The 19839-nt window shown below is 43.4% G+C and overlaps 1 protein-coding gene across 1 annotated transcript in view; it reads right to left on the bottom strand.

Annotated features, from left to right (window-relative positions):
• The window catches only part of cacng2a (calcium channel, voltage-dependent, gamma subunit 2a), a 60364-nt gene extending 45438 nt beyond the window's left edge, over nucleotides 1-14926 (bottom strand). Inside the window, exon 1 of the mRNA XM_073494879.1 lies at nucleotides 14701-14926. Coding sequence (XP_073350980.1) covers nucleotides 14701-14926 — 226 coding nt within the window. The remainder of the gene's footprint in view (nucleotides 1-14700) is intronic.
• Between the last annotated feature and the right edge of the window lie 4913 nt (nucleotides 14927-19839).

Here is a 19839-nt window from a genome sequence, read left to right as displayed (position 1 = left end):
CCTAAAGACCGGCACAGCGTAGGCCCTCACCGTGGTGATGTCACTGCATGACACATTAAACACACACACACAATACGGGACGATTACAGACACACAACTGCAACGACACACTCACTGCTGAGAGGAAGGAAAAAAACATACACGTGCGCTTCACATCTGTGTGACATCTGCAGTCATTTCCAGGTGAAAAAATTTAATACGTGTGTGTGTGTGTGTGTGTGTGTGTGTGTGTGTGTGTGTGTGTGTGTGTGTGTGCGTGGCTCTTTCTCACCCAGAGCTGCCTGTGTGCATGCTGCCATGATCATGAGAGACTCCCTGTCCTGGAAAGTGATCTGAGGGAGCAAAGGGAAGCCACGCTGCTCCTCATTAAAAATTCATCCTGTTCCTTACTGCTCACAGAAACACACAGACATGAAGGTGAGCGCTCACACACATGCCTGCACACACACACACACAGGACAGAAGAGAGGGGGAGGAGAGAGGCAGCATGCTCTCCTGGAAATTACATCATCCTCCTCAGTGGACTTAGCAACACCTTATCCTCGCCTACATCAGGATGTAGCGATGATAACAGCGGCCACTTCATTTTGACAAATTCCCTGATTCGCTCTGATCCGCAGATTAGCGCGGCGTTGTCTTTTTATCCCGGCGAAAATCAGCAGCGTCGTCAGCAGTTTGGCCGACGCTTTGTCTAAGCGTTAGAGTCGCAGTACGTACCTCCACAGACATGAATAATCGAGTGTCAGCCTTTCCCAGACACCAGGTTTACATCATTTCCTGTAGGAGGCCTATTAAATCATCATCCTTCAGGTTAAACGCCCAACTCACTCTATCAAGCTGCTCCAGCTAGACATGTGAGTGATAGAACAAACAGCGTCTGAATCAATTAAAGTTAGGTCACATTCAACAGTCACTGAAATAAAAATCATACCGGTGGTGCAGTTTGAACTGTCAAACTTCCAAAGATTAACCCCGCCAGTGAACTCTTCGCCGTCTTATACCGTTTTGGATCGAAGCGGTTTCGGTAGTCTCATTTGACAGATACAATCTCATTACAACTGTTTGTTTTCCCAACAGCACCATTTGCTGTGACAGTGGGGTCTGCCAGCCCTGTCGACTGCAGTAAATAGTCACTCTGGAGTGCAGTAAACATGACCATCTGAGCAGCGTCACACTGACAGGCAGATCTGACGTCCTCGGAGACAGACAGGGCAGCCACAAAGGCCAGTTCGGTGCCTCGAGGGCTTCGCCATCAATACGGCTGCCAAAGGACGTGCTATGCCTCTGATGACACCAAACCTACTTCAATTTTTTATTTTTTTTTATTTGATGAAAATCTGTCTGGAAAAATGAAATCAATTTAAAAATCTAGGAGGAAAGTGAAATAAAATAATACTGTATAAAAGTGTTATCGTTAAGGACGGCGTTGTTGGTACAGCACTTTGGTCCAGACAAATGATGAATACATGTAAGCATTTAGCTAAAAAACACCACTGTATGACATGTTCAGCCTCACAGAGCCGCTAGCATGGCTGCAGAATCTTTGTCTTGTTGGTTTTCTGAAAAAGGTGGTTATTGATTAAAGCTGGTGCAAGCGTTTTAGCTAACTTCCCGTCCGTTTTGCAGCTAGCATCCCCCCTCCCTCCTCTCTACGTCACCATGAACGTGCAGCGGTAAACGCCAGACAGCAGCAAACAGGAGGATCATGCTCTCTGTGTGTTCACGGCCTCTTCGCTCACTAAAGGATAATCGATAAAATAATCAACAGAATAATCAATAGTGATAAAAGGGCCACAGGTGAGGTTAAGAAGAACACAACCTGTTAAAGTGTCTGCAGTTCAGAAAAAATCAATCCTCAGCTCAACTGTCTGTCTGAATTTACAACACTGTCTGGTGTCTTTGCATTGTTGCACAGAAAACAAATCAATCATATTGGATGTCAAATACCAAAGACACCTGATATCTGAATACACAGCAAAGCCTTGTCCTGTATATACACTTTAAATACAGACACACACCTGCACTGATCCTGAGCCATCTGGACCGGATCACCTTCATCCTCACAGACCGGCTGTTTAATGTTACTGTAGAAGTGCTTCATGCTCTCTGCCTCCATCCTCCTTGCCCTCTATATGTGCCCTGTGTTCACTTCTCCATCTGTCATGCTCAGACTCTGCCCTGCTGGCGTTACCTCCAGCCGTCCTCCTCTGTCCTCCACCCGGCCCGGGGCGGTGACCCACAGCTCAGCTACAGAAACCCTCAGCATCCCCCTGCCCCCCTTCCAAGATCCAGACCTGAGACTCTCGCTCTCCCACTAGGTGCTAAGAGGGCTTTGCAGAGGTGGGAACATCGCTGTCGTCTTTTCTCAGCTGTTTGTTTGTTTATTAGAAGAAGTCTTCGTATTTAGTTCATACTAATAATCACATGTTAAAGGGTCACTTCACCCAAATCACTTTTTATCTATCTTTATCTATTTCTCTGGCCATTGTAGTTTATGTTTAGTTTCACTATTGATTACTGCTTTGAGCTCTACGATGTCTAATTGCAAAAAATGCCCATCTCATAGCTCAAGGTGACATCTTTTGTCTTACCAGAAGTCTAAAACCCCAAAATATTCAGTGTTGTATCATGGAAGACAAAGAAAACAAGAAAATATTCATATTTCAGAAGCTGGAAAGAGTGAAATGTTGCAGTTTTGGCACAAAAAATGTTTAAACGATTCATTGAAAGAGAAAAAGTTGCAGATAAATTTGATGTTGTTCAGAAAATCAATAAATCTGCTTCAATTTTAGCTCAAGTATGCTAAACCCTATGAACTATGTCCCATTGTGAATTAAATCAAAAGATAAACTTCAGATCTGTAAGGCAAAAAATGAGTTGGTTCGCCTGGAAACACCCCGAATTTTGTAAAACAGTGACAAGATGTAATCATTTTATTTAGGGCCGCAACTAATGATTATTTTGATGAGTAGTTCATTCATTTTTTTGTCCATAAAGTGTCACAAAATAGTGAAAAGTGTCGCCGGGTACAGACCCTCAGATATTAAATTTACAGAAATATAAATCAGAGAACGGCAGCAGATCTCCATGTTTGACAAGCTTTGCTGTAACAAAGCTGTAATGAAGTTCTGTTATGATTCCACAGAAAGTGATCTAATAATAATATTACACACATCAAAAAACTAATAAACTCAACAGCAGCATGTCTTAACAGAAATACTGTTCTTCACCGTCAACAGTTTATTTAAAGTCCCTCTAGAGAAGAATTATTCCCAAACAAAACTGCACCAGAATGTGTGAAATGATATTTTTGTGACCCTTTAAAAAGACACACAGACATTATTATTATTATCATCATTATCAGCTGGCAGTCGTACATCCAGTTGGTGTAAAGCCACCAAACAGACCCTAACTTTGCGCCCGTTCCTCCCCCCCTCTCTGAGATGATGCAGTGTGTTTGGGCTGCGTTCTGACACAAAGCAAATACGGCATAATAGATTGCAAATGAACTGCACCGCAGACACCACCAATTAATCAAAAGGCAGATTGTCGTACTTTCTCTGTGCCATTGCAGGAAAAAAAAACGAGTGAATCGCACCTCCTTAAAATGAATGGATTGTATCTGCAGTTAATTATCATTTACTACAGGGTCTCTTTGGGATGTTTCCACAGCTTAAGGATACGGCCGCTGAAGTGGAACAGAAAGGAGCTCTGCTGCGATGGAATCAGAGATTGGCCTGCTGGTAATTACACTTTCATTGTAAGAGGATCAATTCTATGTAATCAGAGTGCAATCTCAGTGAAAATCGAGTGGGTATTCAAACCACTTTAACGTGGAAACTTTACATTTTCAAGGGAACAACATTTGTTTAATAAACAGTGGCTGGGAGCAAACAGAAGACAATGTTTGTGGAGGCTGATAACACTGGATTACACTTCTGCTCTTGACCTCTGACCTTTGAAAGCTGCAGTGGTTTGAGAGGCGTGATCAACCAATGTAGTGCGTTATTTATTGATTGATCCTCAAGATTATTTTCCTCACTTGATAAAGCAATCGATATTTTTGTCGATAAAATCTCAGAAAACAGTGAAAAATCATGGAAATCTATGATTCCAAGAAAGCAAGGTGGTGTCTTCATATTCCATGTTTTGTCTGAGTTTTACTTTTACTAAACTTAAACTTGATTAGTTAATGATCATATATGACGCCGAAAAGCAACAAATCTTCAAATCTGAGAGGCTGAAATCAGAGAACATTTGGCATTTTTGTGTGATAAATAACTTCATAAATTATCAGAATCAAAAAGCTGCTAATTAATATTCTAATCTAACAATCAACTAACTGTTTCTGCTCTCTATATATTGCCATTTTATGTGCATGTATATGTACTGTATATAACAAATAAATTAATCTTGTTTATACGATACGGTACGATACGATACGATGAGGTACGATACGATACGATACGATGAGGTACGATACGATGCGATGCGATACTAAACGATGCGATACTAAACGATGAGGTACATTATGAGACACTTTGTCGTCGTTGGGAAATTTTTCTTGGACTCAAATGCTGTGCACATGTAGCTGAGAAGCAAGTTAACTTAGCACAAAGACTGGAAACCGGGGGAAGCACCTAGCTTGGCTCTGTCTGAGGGTTAAGGTTGTTGCCATCAGGTCCCAGCTGGGGAGCAGTCATGTATATCACCATTCTTAAAACCACCACCTGTTGTTTTTACACTGTAGTTTTTGAAAAGAATTAATAAATATGATTTTGTGTGTTTACTAGTGAGTTTTGGAGATGCTGGTTGGTGGATTTCTAAAAAAGCTAGCTGTTTCTTAGCCATTCTTAGGCTAAGATAGGCTAAGATAACCAACTGCTGGCTTTAGCTTCATTTTAGCACAGAAAACAGTTTTGGACATTTGTAGTTTGCTACTTAAATATTCAGAGAAACTTTTCAAACCACTCTGCTGCAATATTCTCGTCTCCTCTGTCCAGCTTCATCATTTTGATTTTGACAGATTTTTGGTTTGGTTTGGTCCCAAAATCCTGTTTTAAATGGAAACATGTTGAGTTACAGTTGTAAGCTGACATGGAAATGCTCGTGCTGCTACCAGGCAGTCAGCAGTGCTCACCTATCATGGTCTGGTGCCACACAGTGTGCTTACACAGAGACTGGCCCAGGGTATGTTTGGTATTGATTTGTTCTCTGGTCATGTGGGATAAAGATAGACCCCACCCAACAGGACCAACTGCAGCTAAAAATAACACGTGTAAATCAAAGCTAGAGCCACACACTCACACAGACGCACAGTGATACTGCTGTGTCGGGGGTCAGAGGGGATAATTATTATGTAGTAACTGAAACGCTGCTCCTCCTTTGACGCATGCCCCGTCTTTAATGCTTTTATTTATTTATTTTTTAATTTATAGCCGATGCTGAGGGAGTGGGGGGGCTGGGGGTGGAGGGGTCCTTGCGCTGAGCGGGTGACAACATTTATGGGAGAGTGCCACTGAAGTTTACAACCTCTCTCCCATCGACCATACCCATCTGAGCCATTAATCATACACTAAACCAATTACCACACCATCACACCCGTCTACTGTCCATCTCATCTCACAGACTCGGTCAGGACGGACGAACGCTGCCACACGAAGCGACCGAGACGTGACTATTAATAGACAAGAGGGGGAATCATAATGGAGTCTTTCTTTACACAAGTGTTCTCTTTAAATCTCCATTTTCCTTTGTACATTGTAATGTAATATAAACAGAGTTGTTTCTTCCTTCGATGGTTTAAACAGAAGTACTATCAGAAGTAAAATGTTATAAAAATAACCTCTTGAATCTGCGCCCTTTTGTCCATTTATAGATGTTCCTGGTGGAGCAGCATGCCCGCCCGCTGTGCCCCGTTAATCACCATGAGTGACAAGTGAATTTTAAATCCTTAATTACAAACCGGTTTGCCGGCTCTTTTCCGTGGATCTGACGACCCGTACCTCTGTTCTCCATGTGCCTGCTCGCCAAACCTTTTCCCTGCGCTCCAGAAGAGTAAAATGACAAACAGATCATGACGATGTGACATTTGTCGCGTTGGGTTCTGTCAATAACACTGATGGCTACTGCAAGTTGGGTTCATGGCGTATTTAACATTACTGGACAGCATTAGCAGCGCGAAGGACAGCATCAACCAATCACGTTGTGCGAAACGAACATCATACCACAACTCATGACGATGGCGGACCTGTTGAATGGGGAACCAAAGCTCTTATGTACATCTGCGCTCTCTTCAAATCCACCAGACTACTTCGATAAAACAGTATTTTACCTTGCAGAACATGGCAGTTGCTGGTCTACTGCTGCCTCGATCGGTTAGTGTTATTTGTAACTTTAATGTTTGAACCTACTGGAGTCCAACCTGGAGCTCCTAGGACAGGCAGCTGAGATGAACCCAGTGAATGTGACCTCCCTCAACCTGTAAGTAAGCCAGTCAGTGCCGCAGTCTGACCCCCGAGACCCCCAAGGCCCGTTTGAAGCTCTACAAGTTGGTGCCATTTTTCTGCCAGTGTCTATCATCTTCTAGGCAGAAGTTTTATGATGATTTAAAATGGCTGCCCCTGAGGTCAGTTGGAGAATAAAAAAAAACAGTTCATGTCGCAAATACTGTATTGTTTATACTATTTTGTGCTGCATCGTAACAGCACTGGTGTCAAACCTAAACAGACCTGAGGCTGCACTCAAACACAATCAATGAACTCTACACTGATACCCGGGTACCAGAGTCTGTTGATGCACATCGCTGTAACTGAAGAATTATAACAAACGGAGACCTCGACAGCAAAACACAACACAGTCCTGCACTGCTCTTAAGACTGTCTCCGGCCTCAGCCTAATCCGGTAATGTCTGGCCTGTAATTTGGCCTTAGTGGGCAATAGAGAGGGCAAGGTGGAGACCAATAAAACAGTCGTGTTCGGCAGCGACTGTCTGCAGTCTCAGCGGAGCTTCAATGGAAGGCAGGCGAGGGCAAAATGAATCCCATCCATCGCCGGCTGCAGGGCAGAGTGACAGTGCAGTGCAGTAGAGCTCAGTCACTTTACACCAGCAGCTGAGGGGAGACGGAGGAGGCAAGACTCGGTTTCTGCTTCAACAAGTGGCTGCGAGGCCCTGAATACATTTTTTTTCATCCACGCTGCTCTCAACTTGTGACTAACTGTAATCCGGCCCATGCAGCTGGGTGTACAGTGGATCGGTGTCATAATACAGTGTAATGCCACTTTAGGGCCAGGACATTAGCCTGGGTGGGCATACTCCAGCTGGGTAATCCTTATCTGATTGGACTATGAGACTAATCCCGCTCTTCTTTGCCGCTCCGCTCTGCTATCTGCTTTTATCTCAGGCCTGCCTCTCATCCTGCCTCTCTGCTGTACACACGCACACATACAAACATCGTCATTCAAACATGTTTAAGTACACTAAAGCGCACACACAACATACTCCCACATGTGTTTTAAATGCATGTATGTACACTTCATTGATACTCCCACATGCTCATACATAAAATCATGAGGCAGTGTGTGTGAACTGTGATCTGTAGTGATCGGTGGGAGCCGTGGGATGCCTTACTGAAGCCATTTCAGCTAAAAAAAGAAAAAAAAAAGGGAAAGCTTTTTGGTAAATAATCTGTCATGTGAAGAAAACTGAAGTGCATGATGGTGCAGGTGAAAAGAACACATTTCCATGGCTACAACTCAAAAGTTAAAGGTGCAATATGTAAGAATTGGGCACCAGCTAGCCTATCACCAGAAAACTGCTAATTGCTACTAACTGTAGCTGCCGTTAGCTGGCTAGCCAAGTTAGCCACGGAGTAAGCGGCCTGGTCTGAGGGCTTGGAGCACTGAGGGAGTGTTCCCATTGCTAGCACAGGAGCTTAAGACCAGGACGGCTGGGCTAGCCTGATAGCATGCCAACTTCAGTAGATCTCTTCAACATAATTCATTCTTGTCATAATGTCAAAACTTGTATTTTTTCACATTTACTGGATAATTTTTGTTCATTTTTTAATGTTTTCAACTAAAATTCTTATAAATGTTCAACTTTAAATCTACAATCACAAGGAGAAAGAGGCCAAAACCTTGCTGACATAGAATAAGAAAACATTTGCGGGGTCATTACTTCTACTGGACTTTGGTATACTGTGTCACTAAAATATGTCCCATATGTGTCTTCTTATTGCCAGAATATCAGTTAAAGTTGAGTTAAAAATCTTAGTTTGGTTAATGACCAAAACTAATGACATTCCCATCAAACTCAGCTTTGCGCTAATTAGCAAATATGTTAGCATCCTAACCTGCTAAAATAAGATGACGAACATGGTAAACTTGCTTCCAAAACATCCGCATATTAGCACTGTGAGCATGTCAGCATGCTAATGTTAGCACCGCGTCGCTGTGCAGAACAGCTTCGCAGAGCTGCTAGCATGGCTGTACACTTGTTTAAGCTTAATTGCCGAAAGTAGATATAACTTGCAGTCCTGGATGAAGCTCTGTGGAGTGGACATGAAGGAAATTACATGGCACTCCCTGCAGTTTGTGATTTTCAAGAGAAAAGAGCAAACACATTGAATTATGAGCCTTAACAGACACGTCTTCAGGTAATAAAAGACAAAACATCAGACACCATGGTCGCCCTCCTTCATCACGGGGTCCACCATTTCTCTCCCACGCCTCCTCCCTGACTCTCTCTCTCTCTCTCTCTCTCTCCTCCTTGCCACTGTGGAGCCTGAGGGCGGCGCTGTAATGAAGATGAATGCCTCAGATTAGCAGCAAACGCAGAGCGCTACACCTGGCTGGGAGCACAGGGGGGCACAGCGACTGCTCTTAAAGTCGTCCCAGATAGGACGGAGGAGCGGCGGCCTCCGGGGCCCGATTCATCAGCAACACACATGTTTACTGTGTGCACGGCTCATGCCTCAGCAGCTGAATCTCTCTCTGCACCCACACTGTTTGCAGCCACATCTGTGTTTGTGGAAACACAATCACTGGAAGTTTAATACCGCCTCAAGAGTGCAAGTCTGAATTGCACACATCCAAAATACTTAACATCTGCAATGGAGGAGCATAGGTGCAGGTTCTACCTCTGAAGATTGAAACAGCCTGAGTTGCCTTCTGGCTTTTGTCAGATATCTTGATCAAAATCCTGTCTTCACTTGAACCAGTTTACAAAACTGATCCAAGAAGCAATACTAATGCAGAACAAATAAAAAATGAAATCCAATTGACATGTTGAGACATATTAATGTTATATTTTCAGATATTTATATGGGGATCGAGCTTCAGGACTATGAAAACAGCAACAAGTAATCTAAAACTGCCACTTATTCAATTAATAGTCTTATTAGAAAATAGTACAAACTGTATGTCACAACTTTACAGAGCCCAAGGTGACATCTTCAAGTGTCTTGTTTTCTCTGACCAACAGTCCAAAAAACTAAAAATGTTACGAAGATATCAAACAGAAGAAAGCTGAAAATCCTCCTACTGGAGAAGCTGGAACCAGAAAAATAGTTCTTATCTAATGTTCTGCTGATCGACTCATCAATTATTTAACCAATCGTTGCAGCTCTAATGTGATTGTCGAAATGACATAACTGGACCCTAATGTGTTGAATAGTTATGAAATTCTTCCTGTTCGAATGGTCTCCGCGTGAGCTCCAATAATAATCATCTGAAGGTATTGAAACCAATCAGATCTCAGGACAAGTGATCCCTCCCCCGGAGAGTAATACATCCCAAACTGCACCGTTTGACCTTTAATGCATCTTCATAACTATTGCACTTGGCTGGTGATCATTAAAGCAATAATACTGAGACACAATGTATATATCAGGCATATTACGACGAAGATGTTTTCGCCCGAGTCCTTTAATATATCTATGTGCCAATACAGAGTCTGATCCGATGCTCATATTTACTCAGGCTAATTGTTGATTAAATATGTGTCTGAATCATTTGTTGAACAGCGGCTGAATTCTTAATCTGACATACCTTGTTATCACGAGCTACTAGACCCAAATATGAGGGCCCTGGCTCAAAGATTAAAGTGTGTTAATGGGTCTTATGGGAGTACTACTTTATGAAAGAAAATAGTAGTATAAAGCCTTTTGTGGCTCCAGAGGAAGCTGCATGTTATCTGATAAGTGATGTCACTCAGCGGCATTGTGGGTAATGTAGGCACCAGGTTTTGAAAAGGAAGAAGAAAGCCTGGAATATAAACTGTCCATCATGACTCCAACAGTGTTGTCAGAGTGCGATGCTAAACCAAGTGGACTTCTTTTTTAAATCTGAGGCCTACATTACCCAGAATGCAACTTAACACTGAGTGACATCGCAGGAGCCACAAAGGAGTTACGGGGTCCTAATTTATTTTTGAGGACAGCTTTTTTATTCAGCTATGGAAGGACATTGATCAAATAAGTTTCTATCATTACATTATTATGAATATTACCTTCCTGCGTTTGCATTTCTTTTCCAAAACTACATAGTGCACCTTTAACCTGACCCCAAACCAGTTAACTTGAATGTTTTGCACTCTGCTCTTTGTTAATTAGCATTGTAGCTTACATTTTGCCGACCTAATTTTTCAGATTTACACATAAAATGTTCATAGATGCAAAATGCTGCACTGAAGAGCCGATGAACATGCGTTAAAATACGTCCAGTTGGCTTGGAAATCTGTGATACATTATGCAAGGTACTGTATGTATTTGACTTCATTTTGTCTGAAACCAAACCTACGTACGCTCCTCTGCCAGATACACAGCCCTTTCTTCTTCCGGGAGTGAGATTATTTTTCTCTGTTGGTGTTTCTCTGACAAGCGGTGAGTGAAGCAGAGGTCAGGGTGTTGAACAACCCAGTGTGGGTATTCCCATTTTGCCTTTTCACAGGTTCTCCTCTCCTGTAGCTGGTTATACAAACACAAACCGTCGCCCACCTGTGTCCACTCTGCGAGCAGGATGTGTGGGCCCGCGCTGCCAAACACACAGTCTGTGTTCTCTGCTGCGATAAGGACGGAGCGACTACTTCAACCATTTGCAGCCTCAGTCGCTGCCTGATCACCAGTAAGACTTCGTTTAAGAGGAGCTGGGGGAAAGATGAATGCTAGTCATCTTGGCACTTTGAATTAATTGCGCTGTGCTGCAAACTGAAGCCTAATTAACATCTGAAATGTTAAAATTGATATCACTCCTCCTGATTATCTGTGCTGAAACAAGGCTGGGTTCGCAGCGTGCTTATCTCTGCCTCTCTCCAGCTGCATCCGCTCTGTACTTTTCTATTTTTTAATACTCCCCCCGATTTTTGGTTTAAAACGTGCAAACTACCTATAATTAAATGTACTCGCTTTTTAAGACCCAATTTCCTGAGCAGGAAGTCATTTGAATTAGAATTTAAATGAATCTGACCCCGGTAAGTAAATGCACTGGCCCCCTTTTCTTTCACTCCCTTGCCTCTTCTGGGCCGGGGATCATTCATGAATCACAAATGACAAATCTGGGTTTATTTCCTGCCATTTTGATCTCGGATTCAGAGGGAGACGTTCTCATTGTGCCCGTACAAAAGCAACATACACACACACGCCGGGCCAAGAGTGTGATGTCCTGATCTCGTCTTGACTCGGTGCCGTTTTGTTTGCCAATTAAATAATGGCCTGGCAGGGATAAAGGCCAGTCACTGTCACAATTACACCCCAGCTGTGATTAATCCTATGTACATTAATGTTATACTTGTAGGAAGAGTTAATACACCGGAGCACTGTATCAGCATTCAGTGTGATCTCTTGTATCTACCCGGATAGTTTCTCTGAAACTCTTTGTGACACCTTCACAAACTCACATCGGGAGTCGTAAAAGTGAAACCACAGTTTTCTGTTTCTTACACTTGAGCAGCTGAGGTGTAAACGCTGTGATCAAAAACTTTTTCGACATTTGTACCAGTGGGATATTCTAATTTCGGTATAACTTCTTTCCATATCTTTCTCTGCTTGGTAGGAACACTTTTCCTCTCGAGCACATTACAATCAGGGGCTTCAGTCTTGCTCAAGGTAACTTCGACACCTGGGCGACCCGCTCCACCGGCTGACTCTGCGTCCAGACACAAAGAGCCGTTCAAGAACTTTCCCTGAACAAATCGAAGAATTGATCAAACAAATCTGTAAACAAGACTCAGAATCTGACCAAGCAGTCAGAGCCAACTTCTTGGTGCTGGCCAGGCAGATATTGGCAAGGGCACAGTGCAATAATCAAGAAGTATTGAGGTTTGAAGTCCTCCTCAAAAGGGAGAGACTGTCCTTCCAAGAAAACGTCAGACTTTGACACAAGAGGCCACTGTTTGGTTTCCCGTTTCATTGTTGCATTCTAACCGCGTTGTTTTTGTGCCTAAACCTAATCAAACCTTACACCTGCAGTATTTTTTTTAGCACTTGGGGGAAGTTGAAGCATGTCGTGAACACAAAACTGACATATCATCACCTTTTAGGTTCATTTGATGACCTTATTGGAGTTGATTTTGTGTCCAACTGATCTCAGTCTCACTCTCTTTTAGCTCTTTTTTGGTCTCTATCAGCTATTGAGGGAAATATTTGTCTATTTAGATTGAAATAATCTCAACTTTTCAGTGCATGGTGCAGGAAGTCACACTGCTCTATCCATTAATTACATATGACGGCCGGTTGCGCATGCAGCCTGGCTCCACATGTGCACCACGCAGCTCGATCTGGGCCTTTCTGTTTCCGTCTAGTGCTGAGCAGCTACAGTTGTTTTATTGGAGCTTATTCAGTTAAAACAGCTGCCCGTTCTGGCTAAAAATGACGCTATGAGAGCAATGATATTGAACCAAAACAGTGAAGTTTGAACAATGACTTTAAACTCACTTTGCAGCTCTGGAAAGCTGAGGTGAGCTTGTATCAGTACGAGTGACCCTTTCACAGAGTCAAATCATTTTATACATCGCTAGTGTCTTTAAATTGGACTTCTTACTTCAAACCAGCCATTAATCTTTGAACAGAAGGTGCTCAGAGTCTAGCTGCTTATCACAGGAGACAGAGGAGCATGAAGTCAGACACCGCGGCCTTTCAGGGTCTCACAGCTAAGACGATGAGCAGATTTGTAATGCTCTGCGCCCTCACAAGGTCACAGTGTCGGAGTCGGTGCCTCCACTGGAACATGACAGGAAGCACGCCGCCTCCGTCTGACAGGGCAGACGCGGGAGGTTGTCTCGAAAACCTGCGCGCGCTCAGGACGAGAGGCTGCTTGACATCTCGGAAAGCACCGAACGCGGCGAGGTTAAAGGTTAGACGACGAGCCCCGCCATCATCAAGGTTGTTGACAGAGGTTCATCTCTTCTGCCGTGACTTTACTTTTAAAAATAAACACCCTGTCTGAAGTGCCGGCCCTGTGTCACATCCTCTTCACCTGGACAGAACCAATGCAGTGTCCCTTAATTAGGGTTAGACCATTGTATTGGTTTGCCAATAAATCAGGCTGATGTATGATGACGGTTCCTTCCTAACTACAGCTCCTGAATATGTTATTATTTCATTATTTAAACTCTAATGTCTGACTAGAGTTACAGAGTGGTGTGGGAGGCTTTTATGCAACAGCTTCAGGCTGCAACCAGAAACTGCTTTACCCTGCCTGCAGGAGCTGAACACCCTAAAGAACTACAGCATATCAGTCTGGATTAAAGTGTATATCCACGTTCCTTTAAGGCCTTGTGACCCCTTAAAAAGTAGTGATGTCGACCGAAATGCATCTCTTCAACAGAGAGATGATTTTTCTTGGTGAGATTGAAGTGAAACTGTCAAATAAAAATAAAATTAGAGTAAAATTAAAGGACAGACAGGATTTTCCTCCTCTCATATTAGTTAAATAAACTCGTGACCCCTCATGTTTATCTCGCAAACCCCTTGAGGGGGGTCTTAAAATGGAAACCTGCCGCGCTCTGCCTGCGGGAGGTGAAAGAATTGTATTAGTATGGACTTAAGTGGAGGGTTTTAGTCTTGATGGTCTCAGTTTATCTCACCACGCAACCTTTTAAAAAGGAGTCACAGGCTGCATGCGTCTTCAGCCAAAGAGTAATATTTCAATAGAGACACGGAGAAGTAAAACTGTCCGCAATTACAGAAATGTGAGGAGTAGAAGTGTCAGAATTAGGATGTTTCCTCTTGTCTGTCCTTTAAATAACCTTGCAACCCTCAAGATTTATCTCCCAACCCCTTGGGGGGTCACTCTGCATGCAGGAGATAAATGTATGGACTTAAGTGGAGACTTTCTTTGTTGTTTAATTGGAGTCAGGATGAAGTAAAACCATCCAGTATGTTTCGACATTAGAGAAATGTTGGAACGCGAAGAGGTAGAGGATTTTTCCTCTTTTGTGTCCTTTTAATAACCTCGCAACCCCTCACATTTATCTTGCAACCCCTTGAGGGGGGCCCCAAAACAGAAACCTTGTCATTCTTGGATTTCAGGTGTATGAATGCAGTGAGATTTCAACAGAAACAGATGCGTCCTTACACTGCCAAGTGTCATGGAAGGAAAAAGCCAAGAAGAACTTGACACCCGGACACTGGCAGCTGTAAAGCCCACAAATGAAAGCATGTTTGGGGAGCTTGTTGAGCAGCACAGAGAGTTTGCTCTTACCTTCCAAGCAGCATGTCCTCCACAGGCCCGAGTGGGTCATCACCTCCTCGTTCTTCTTGCTGGTCTCGTTCTCGCTCATGGACTTGCTCCTGCAGACGCCGCGGGAGTACAGCCAGTAGTCCGTGCCGACCGCGATGGTCATGAGGCTGAAGGCCGCGAAGGCTCCCACCGTGGTCAGCAGCATCTGGACTCCGCGGTCGAACAGACCCATGTTTCCGCATTCCATGAAAGGGGGACCCCCTTTCCTCTTGATGTACAGGAAGTAAATATTTGAAAATTTGCGGGACCAAATCAAACCGAAAAAACGGGATATACTCGAGCGGAAGGAGAGGGAAGAAGGAGGAGGAGGATGCGGTAGGAACCTTATGGTTGCGTTTGGGTGAGGACCAAAACAAGAGAAAAACTGAGGATGGCTTTTTGGAGAGAGGGGGGGGAAGAGAGGAAGAGGCAGTGATGTCTCTCCTCTCTGTTTGTTCTTACTTTCTGAACACCCAGAAAGATTTTTTTTGTTGAAAAATCAGGTGTGCAGAGGACGACAGCCCTTCAGAAGGCCTTCAGCTGCAGATATAGCAGCAAAAGTGAGTAACAACACTGAGTATTTATGTCCTAAAGCCTACAGCGGCAGAGTACGAGCCTGGCGTGGACTGTTCTCTACAGGCCTGCGAAAAGAAACGAAAAAGAGCCTGTTCCTTGATTTGTAAAGGTTACAGCTGAGCACAGAGCTGAATTAACGTGAGCTCAAATGGAGCACAGAGATGGTTGGAGGTGGTGGTGGTGGTGGTGTGGGGGGGCGCGGGGTTGGAGTAATGGCAGGCTTACAGTACAACAGTTCAATATGTCTGTTACAGTGAGTTACAGTTACTTTAGTCAGAGGTTATAACATTGCGTTTACTAGTAAGAATTCAGAAGTATATCTATACCCTAAAGACTATTAGGCTATTAATATTATTGTTCTAGTGTGTTTTGGGAAAAAAGCAAGGAGATAATAAAGTGGGGAGGAAAACGAAGGACAGCAGGGGAATCTATCATATTAGTGGAAACAAAAGAGACGGATTCAAGTCCTGAAAGCAATTATATAACGGGTTAAAAGAAAAAAATACCACAAACCAACCCTTTACACGGCGGGGTGAGGAAATCAAGGCTCAACAAATAAATTAATTAATCGCGCAGGCTTTTTAAAAAACACACGCAAACAGATAGAAACCGATAAAAACCTAAAAAAAAAAAAGAAAAAAAGAAAAGAAAGGAAAAAAAACGAAATGAAATTAACCGCGTAGATTTTCCTTTTTCCTAAAATTCTGATCCCCAGTTTCCATATGTAGCCCTATAGCTCTGGGAAGGTTTCCGCCGAAAATGGGGGTCTGCGGTCAGAGGAGGTTCGGTCGTCGACGATCCGGAGAGAGCGGGGAGCATCCAGCAAGGCAAGCCGACCATCACTCGACATAGAGCCGGCAGGAGGAGGACGAGGAGTCGGTGTGGGCGCCGCCGCAGCCGAGGATGATGCGTGTTGTCCCGGGGATGGAGGAGGATGCTGCCGCTGCCTCTGCTGCTGCTGCTGCTGCTTGAATATCCAAATTCACCGTGGCAGTATCACACCCAGGACGGTCCCGTTTGTATAGCCCTTGCGCCATGTAATAGGAAGGAAAATAAATTCTGATGAATGTTGCAATCACCCTCCTCCTCCTCCTCCTCTTCTTCTTCTTCTTCTTCTTCTTCCTCTTCTTCTTCTTCTTCTTCTTCTCCTGTCTCTGCTTTGCGCGCTCGGATGCAGGTTCGGCCGCTTGCAGGAGGAAGATAAAAAATATATATATATTACACAATCAGGGACCCGCACAGATCCACAGACAGAGCTGCTGGTGTTGTCACGATGTCAGTGTCAGCGGCAGTATACATTCAGTACATTCAGGCTCTCCCTCCTCCTCCTCCTCCTCCTCCTCCTCCTCTTCCTCCTCCTCCTCCTTCTTCTTCTTCTCTCAGGATGATGAGTGTGAAAGAAGCTGCTCTCGATTCTGCTTCCTCTTCTTTCTTTCTTTCTTTCTTTCTTTCTTTCTTTCTTTCTTTCTTTCTTTCTTTTTGTCTTTCTCTCCGGTGACGCTTTAAAAGGCCCACCGTGTATATATATGCATGTGTATGTGTGTGTGTGTGCGTGCGTGCGTGCGTGTGTGTGTGTGCTCAGCGCTGCAGCAATGGAGGCTCGTTGCTGGAAAGATATTAAAGATTTTTTTTTTTTTTTTTTTTTTAATTCCGTTTCTGTGAGTGGAGGGGGCGGAAGGAGGGGGTGTTGCGATGGTGGACTCTCTCTCTCTCTCTCTCTCTCTTTGCAAAGGTAGATGGAGGATCGCTGAATTGTGCGCACAGGCTGAGATTCAGCCGTTTATTATTGTCCGATCCAATTGTTGCAGCGCTCCCTCACGAAGTCATCCCCACTCCCATGTCCTCCACTTATTTCTTGTCATGAATAACAGCGATGTATTTGTTTATTTTTTTTGCTTTGCAAAAAGGCAGACACCGTGTCATCCTCTGATTATGATTCTCCATGAATGACAATCAGCAGCGAGGATGAGGATGAGCCCGGAGTCTGGCGCCGGTCGTGCTGAAGGGGTTTGAATTCATGAACTCAACCCTTTTTAATTCATCACATTTCTTTGGTTAAAAAATGACCGACTCCTGTGTAATTAGTGTGCAGCATTAGCTCAGAGATGGTGATGATGATGATGATGATGATGTGTGTGTGTGAAGCTGTGGTGCTGAAAGAACAGCTCCCTCCAGCTCTGCTTCACCTCTGCGGAGTTTGTCGCCCCCTGCTGTTCAAACTGCTTTATCACAACTATTGAAAATACACAGTAAGTATATTTCAACCTCTTTTCAGTGGGACTTTGATCTCTTGGCGATGTTTTATTCACCTAACTGTATCATTCTCTCTAACTCTTTGTTTGTTTGTTTGTGTCCTGTAAGCATCAGCTGTGCTGTGAACTCTCTCCCCTGGCTGTTGGAGCCTCATCTGGATCTTTAGCTTCTTCTCTTGTGTGTTTCTTTCTTTCCTCCAATCTGTCTGTGCTGTATGCTTGAGATCAAAGCTCCAACGATTAGTGTATCAATTGATTACTTTTTTTGCTTTTATATTGTGGAGGCAGCTGTATGTGCACAGCATTTGAGTCCAATATAAATTTATCACAGTGTCACAGCGCATTGTGTTTATTGCAACATATCATATCACATTGCATTGCATTATATCGCATTATTTCGTATCATACTAGGTGTATAGTATCATATTGCTCCACAATGCAGCGTACCGTACCGACCGTACATACTGTACCGTACCATATCATACCGTATTGTACCATATCGTATCGTATCGTATCGTACCGCATCGTATCGAAAGCAAAAATATCAAACTCTTGCTGGTAGCACTTGCTTATAGTATCATATGCCACCACAATGCATCGTACTGTGCCGACCGTACCATACTGTACCGTACCGTACCGTATCGTATCGTATCGTATCGTATCGTATCGTATCGTATCGTATCGTATCATATCATATCGTATCGTATCGTATCGAAAGCAAAAATATCAAACACTTGCTGGCAGTTTCTTAAATGTAAGGATTTCATGCTTTTTTATTGGGTTATGTATGAGAGTAAATGAAGAGTCTGGGTTTTGGACTTTTGGTTGGACAGAAGAAGCATTATGAAGTTTTTTAAGCTCAGAAAATGGTGATGATTTTTTGACATCTTACAGACTAAACAAATGCATTGATTAATTGTGAAATGAATCAGAGGATTGATCAAAAACAATTGTTTGTTGTGTTTGTGTTGTCTGTCCTCTTTCAGGTCCGCACGGTGGAGAAGAGGTTGTGTATCTCAGGTCTGTGTGACGACACCTTGATGTTGCTCGACAGCCTCCTGATCCATATTCTTCATATACATTGAAAATTTACTATGCTGGTCTATTCTTTATACACAACAACAATTGCTTTTCTGTTTGTCCTGGGAGAGGGATCCCTCCGCTGTTGCACTTCCTGAGGTTTCTGCCATTTTTTTCCACCATTAAAGTGGAGGAACCAGCCAGGTTGTGGTGTTTCTGCTCAGAGCAGTTACTAACAGCACTTGGAGTCTATATGGTTTTGTCATTTAAACAGCAGCACCAAGTAGTTACATGTGTTTATACCTAATGCCATTTGATTAAAAAGTGTTTGTGCAGAGTTTAAGACATCTGCTGAGAGAAGTCTCTCTGTGATCATCAATGTAGTGGGGTAAAAAGTAGCCTACAATACTTCCCTCGAATGGACTGTAGTATAAGTTCAAGTGCACCTTAAAACAGAAATACCTCATGTACCTCAAATGGCTGCTCCCATGTTCAGATGCATACAGGCCCTCACATCTGTTTGTTTGCCTTCGTCCACATTTACGCCTGTGTCAGCTCGACTTTGTTTTTTGGGTCAAAATGCCGTTCAGCTGCTCATGTAACCAACAACGTCAGAGAGAGAGAGAGAGAGAGAGAGAGAAAGAGAGAGAGTGTGTGCATGTGCAGGTTGGATGTCTCCTTGTGAAAAAAGTCATCATCATGTTTCTCTCAGGCCTCAGGGCCACATGTCAGATACTCCGATGATCCGGTCGGAGACGCGTTCGGACAGGCTGATTTCTGCTGCTCTTAGTTCAGCACTTATCATCTCTGAGCCGCTGAGAAGCTGCACGTTGAAGCACGTATGGGACGGAAATGTTTGATGCACAGAGTGTAAATTAAAAAACTAAACTGAAAAACCTACAACAGAATAAGTGAACAGGTAGATTCCTCATGCGAGTGCACAGCAGGGAATACATGTCGTAAGTGTGTTTGAAGGGGACACTTAAAGGGGCAGTTCAACTCAATAGTAAAAATACATATTTTTCCTCTTACCTGTAGTGTTATTTATCCACCTAGATTGTTTTGGTGTGGGTTGTGAGTTTTCGGAGATATTAGATAATGGATGATGGCACTCGACTTGTGCTTTAAACGGCAAAAAAATACCTTGCTGTGAGCAGTTTTGTGTCGGATTTATTTTCTTTCTATCAAACTACACCCACTGCGCAGAAGGAAGCAGGCATCTACTAATAATCGAGAGGACAGCTAACTAAGCTATCTCAGCTAGCTAATTGCA

The sequence above is a fragment of the Pagrus major genome, chromosome 23, assembly GCF_040436345.1.
Source record: "Pagrus major chromosome 23, Pma_NU_1.0".
Classification (NCBI taxonomy): Eukaryota; Metazoa; Chordata; class Actinopteri; order Spariformes; family Sparidae; genus Pagrus; species Pagrus major.
The sequence above is the reverse complement of the archived record's forward strand: the minus strand, read 5'-3'. Positions and strand labels throughout refer to the sequence as shown.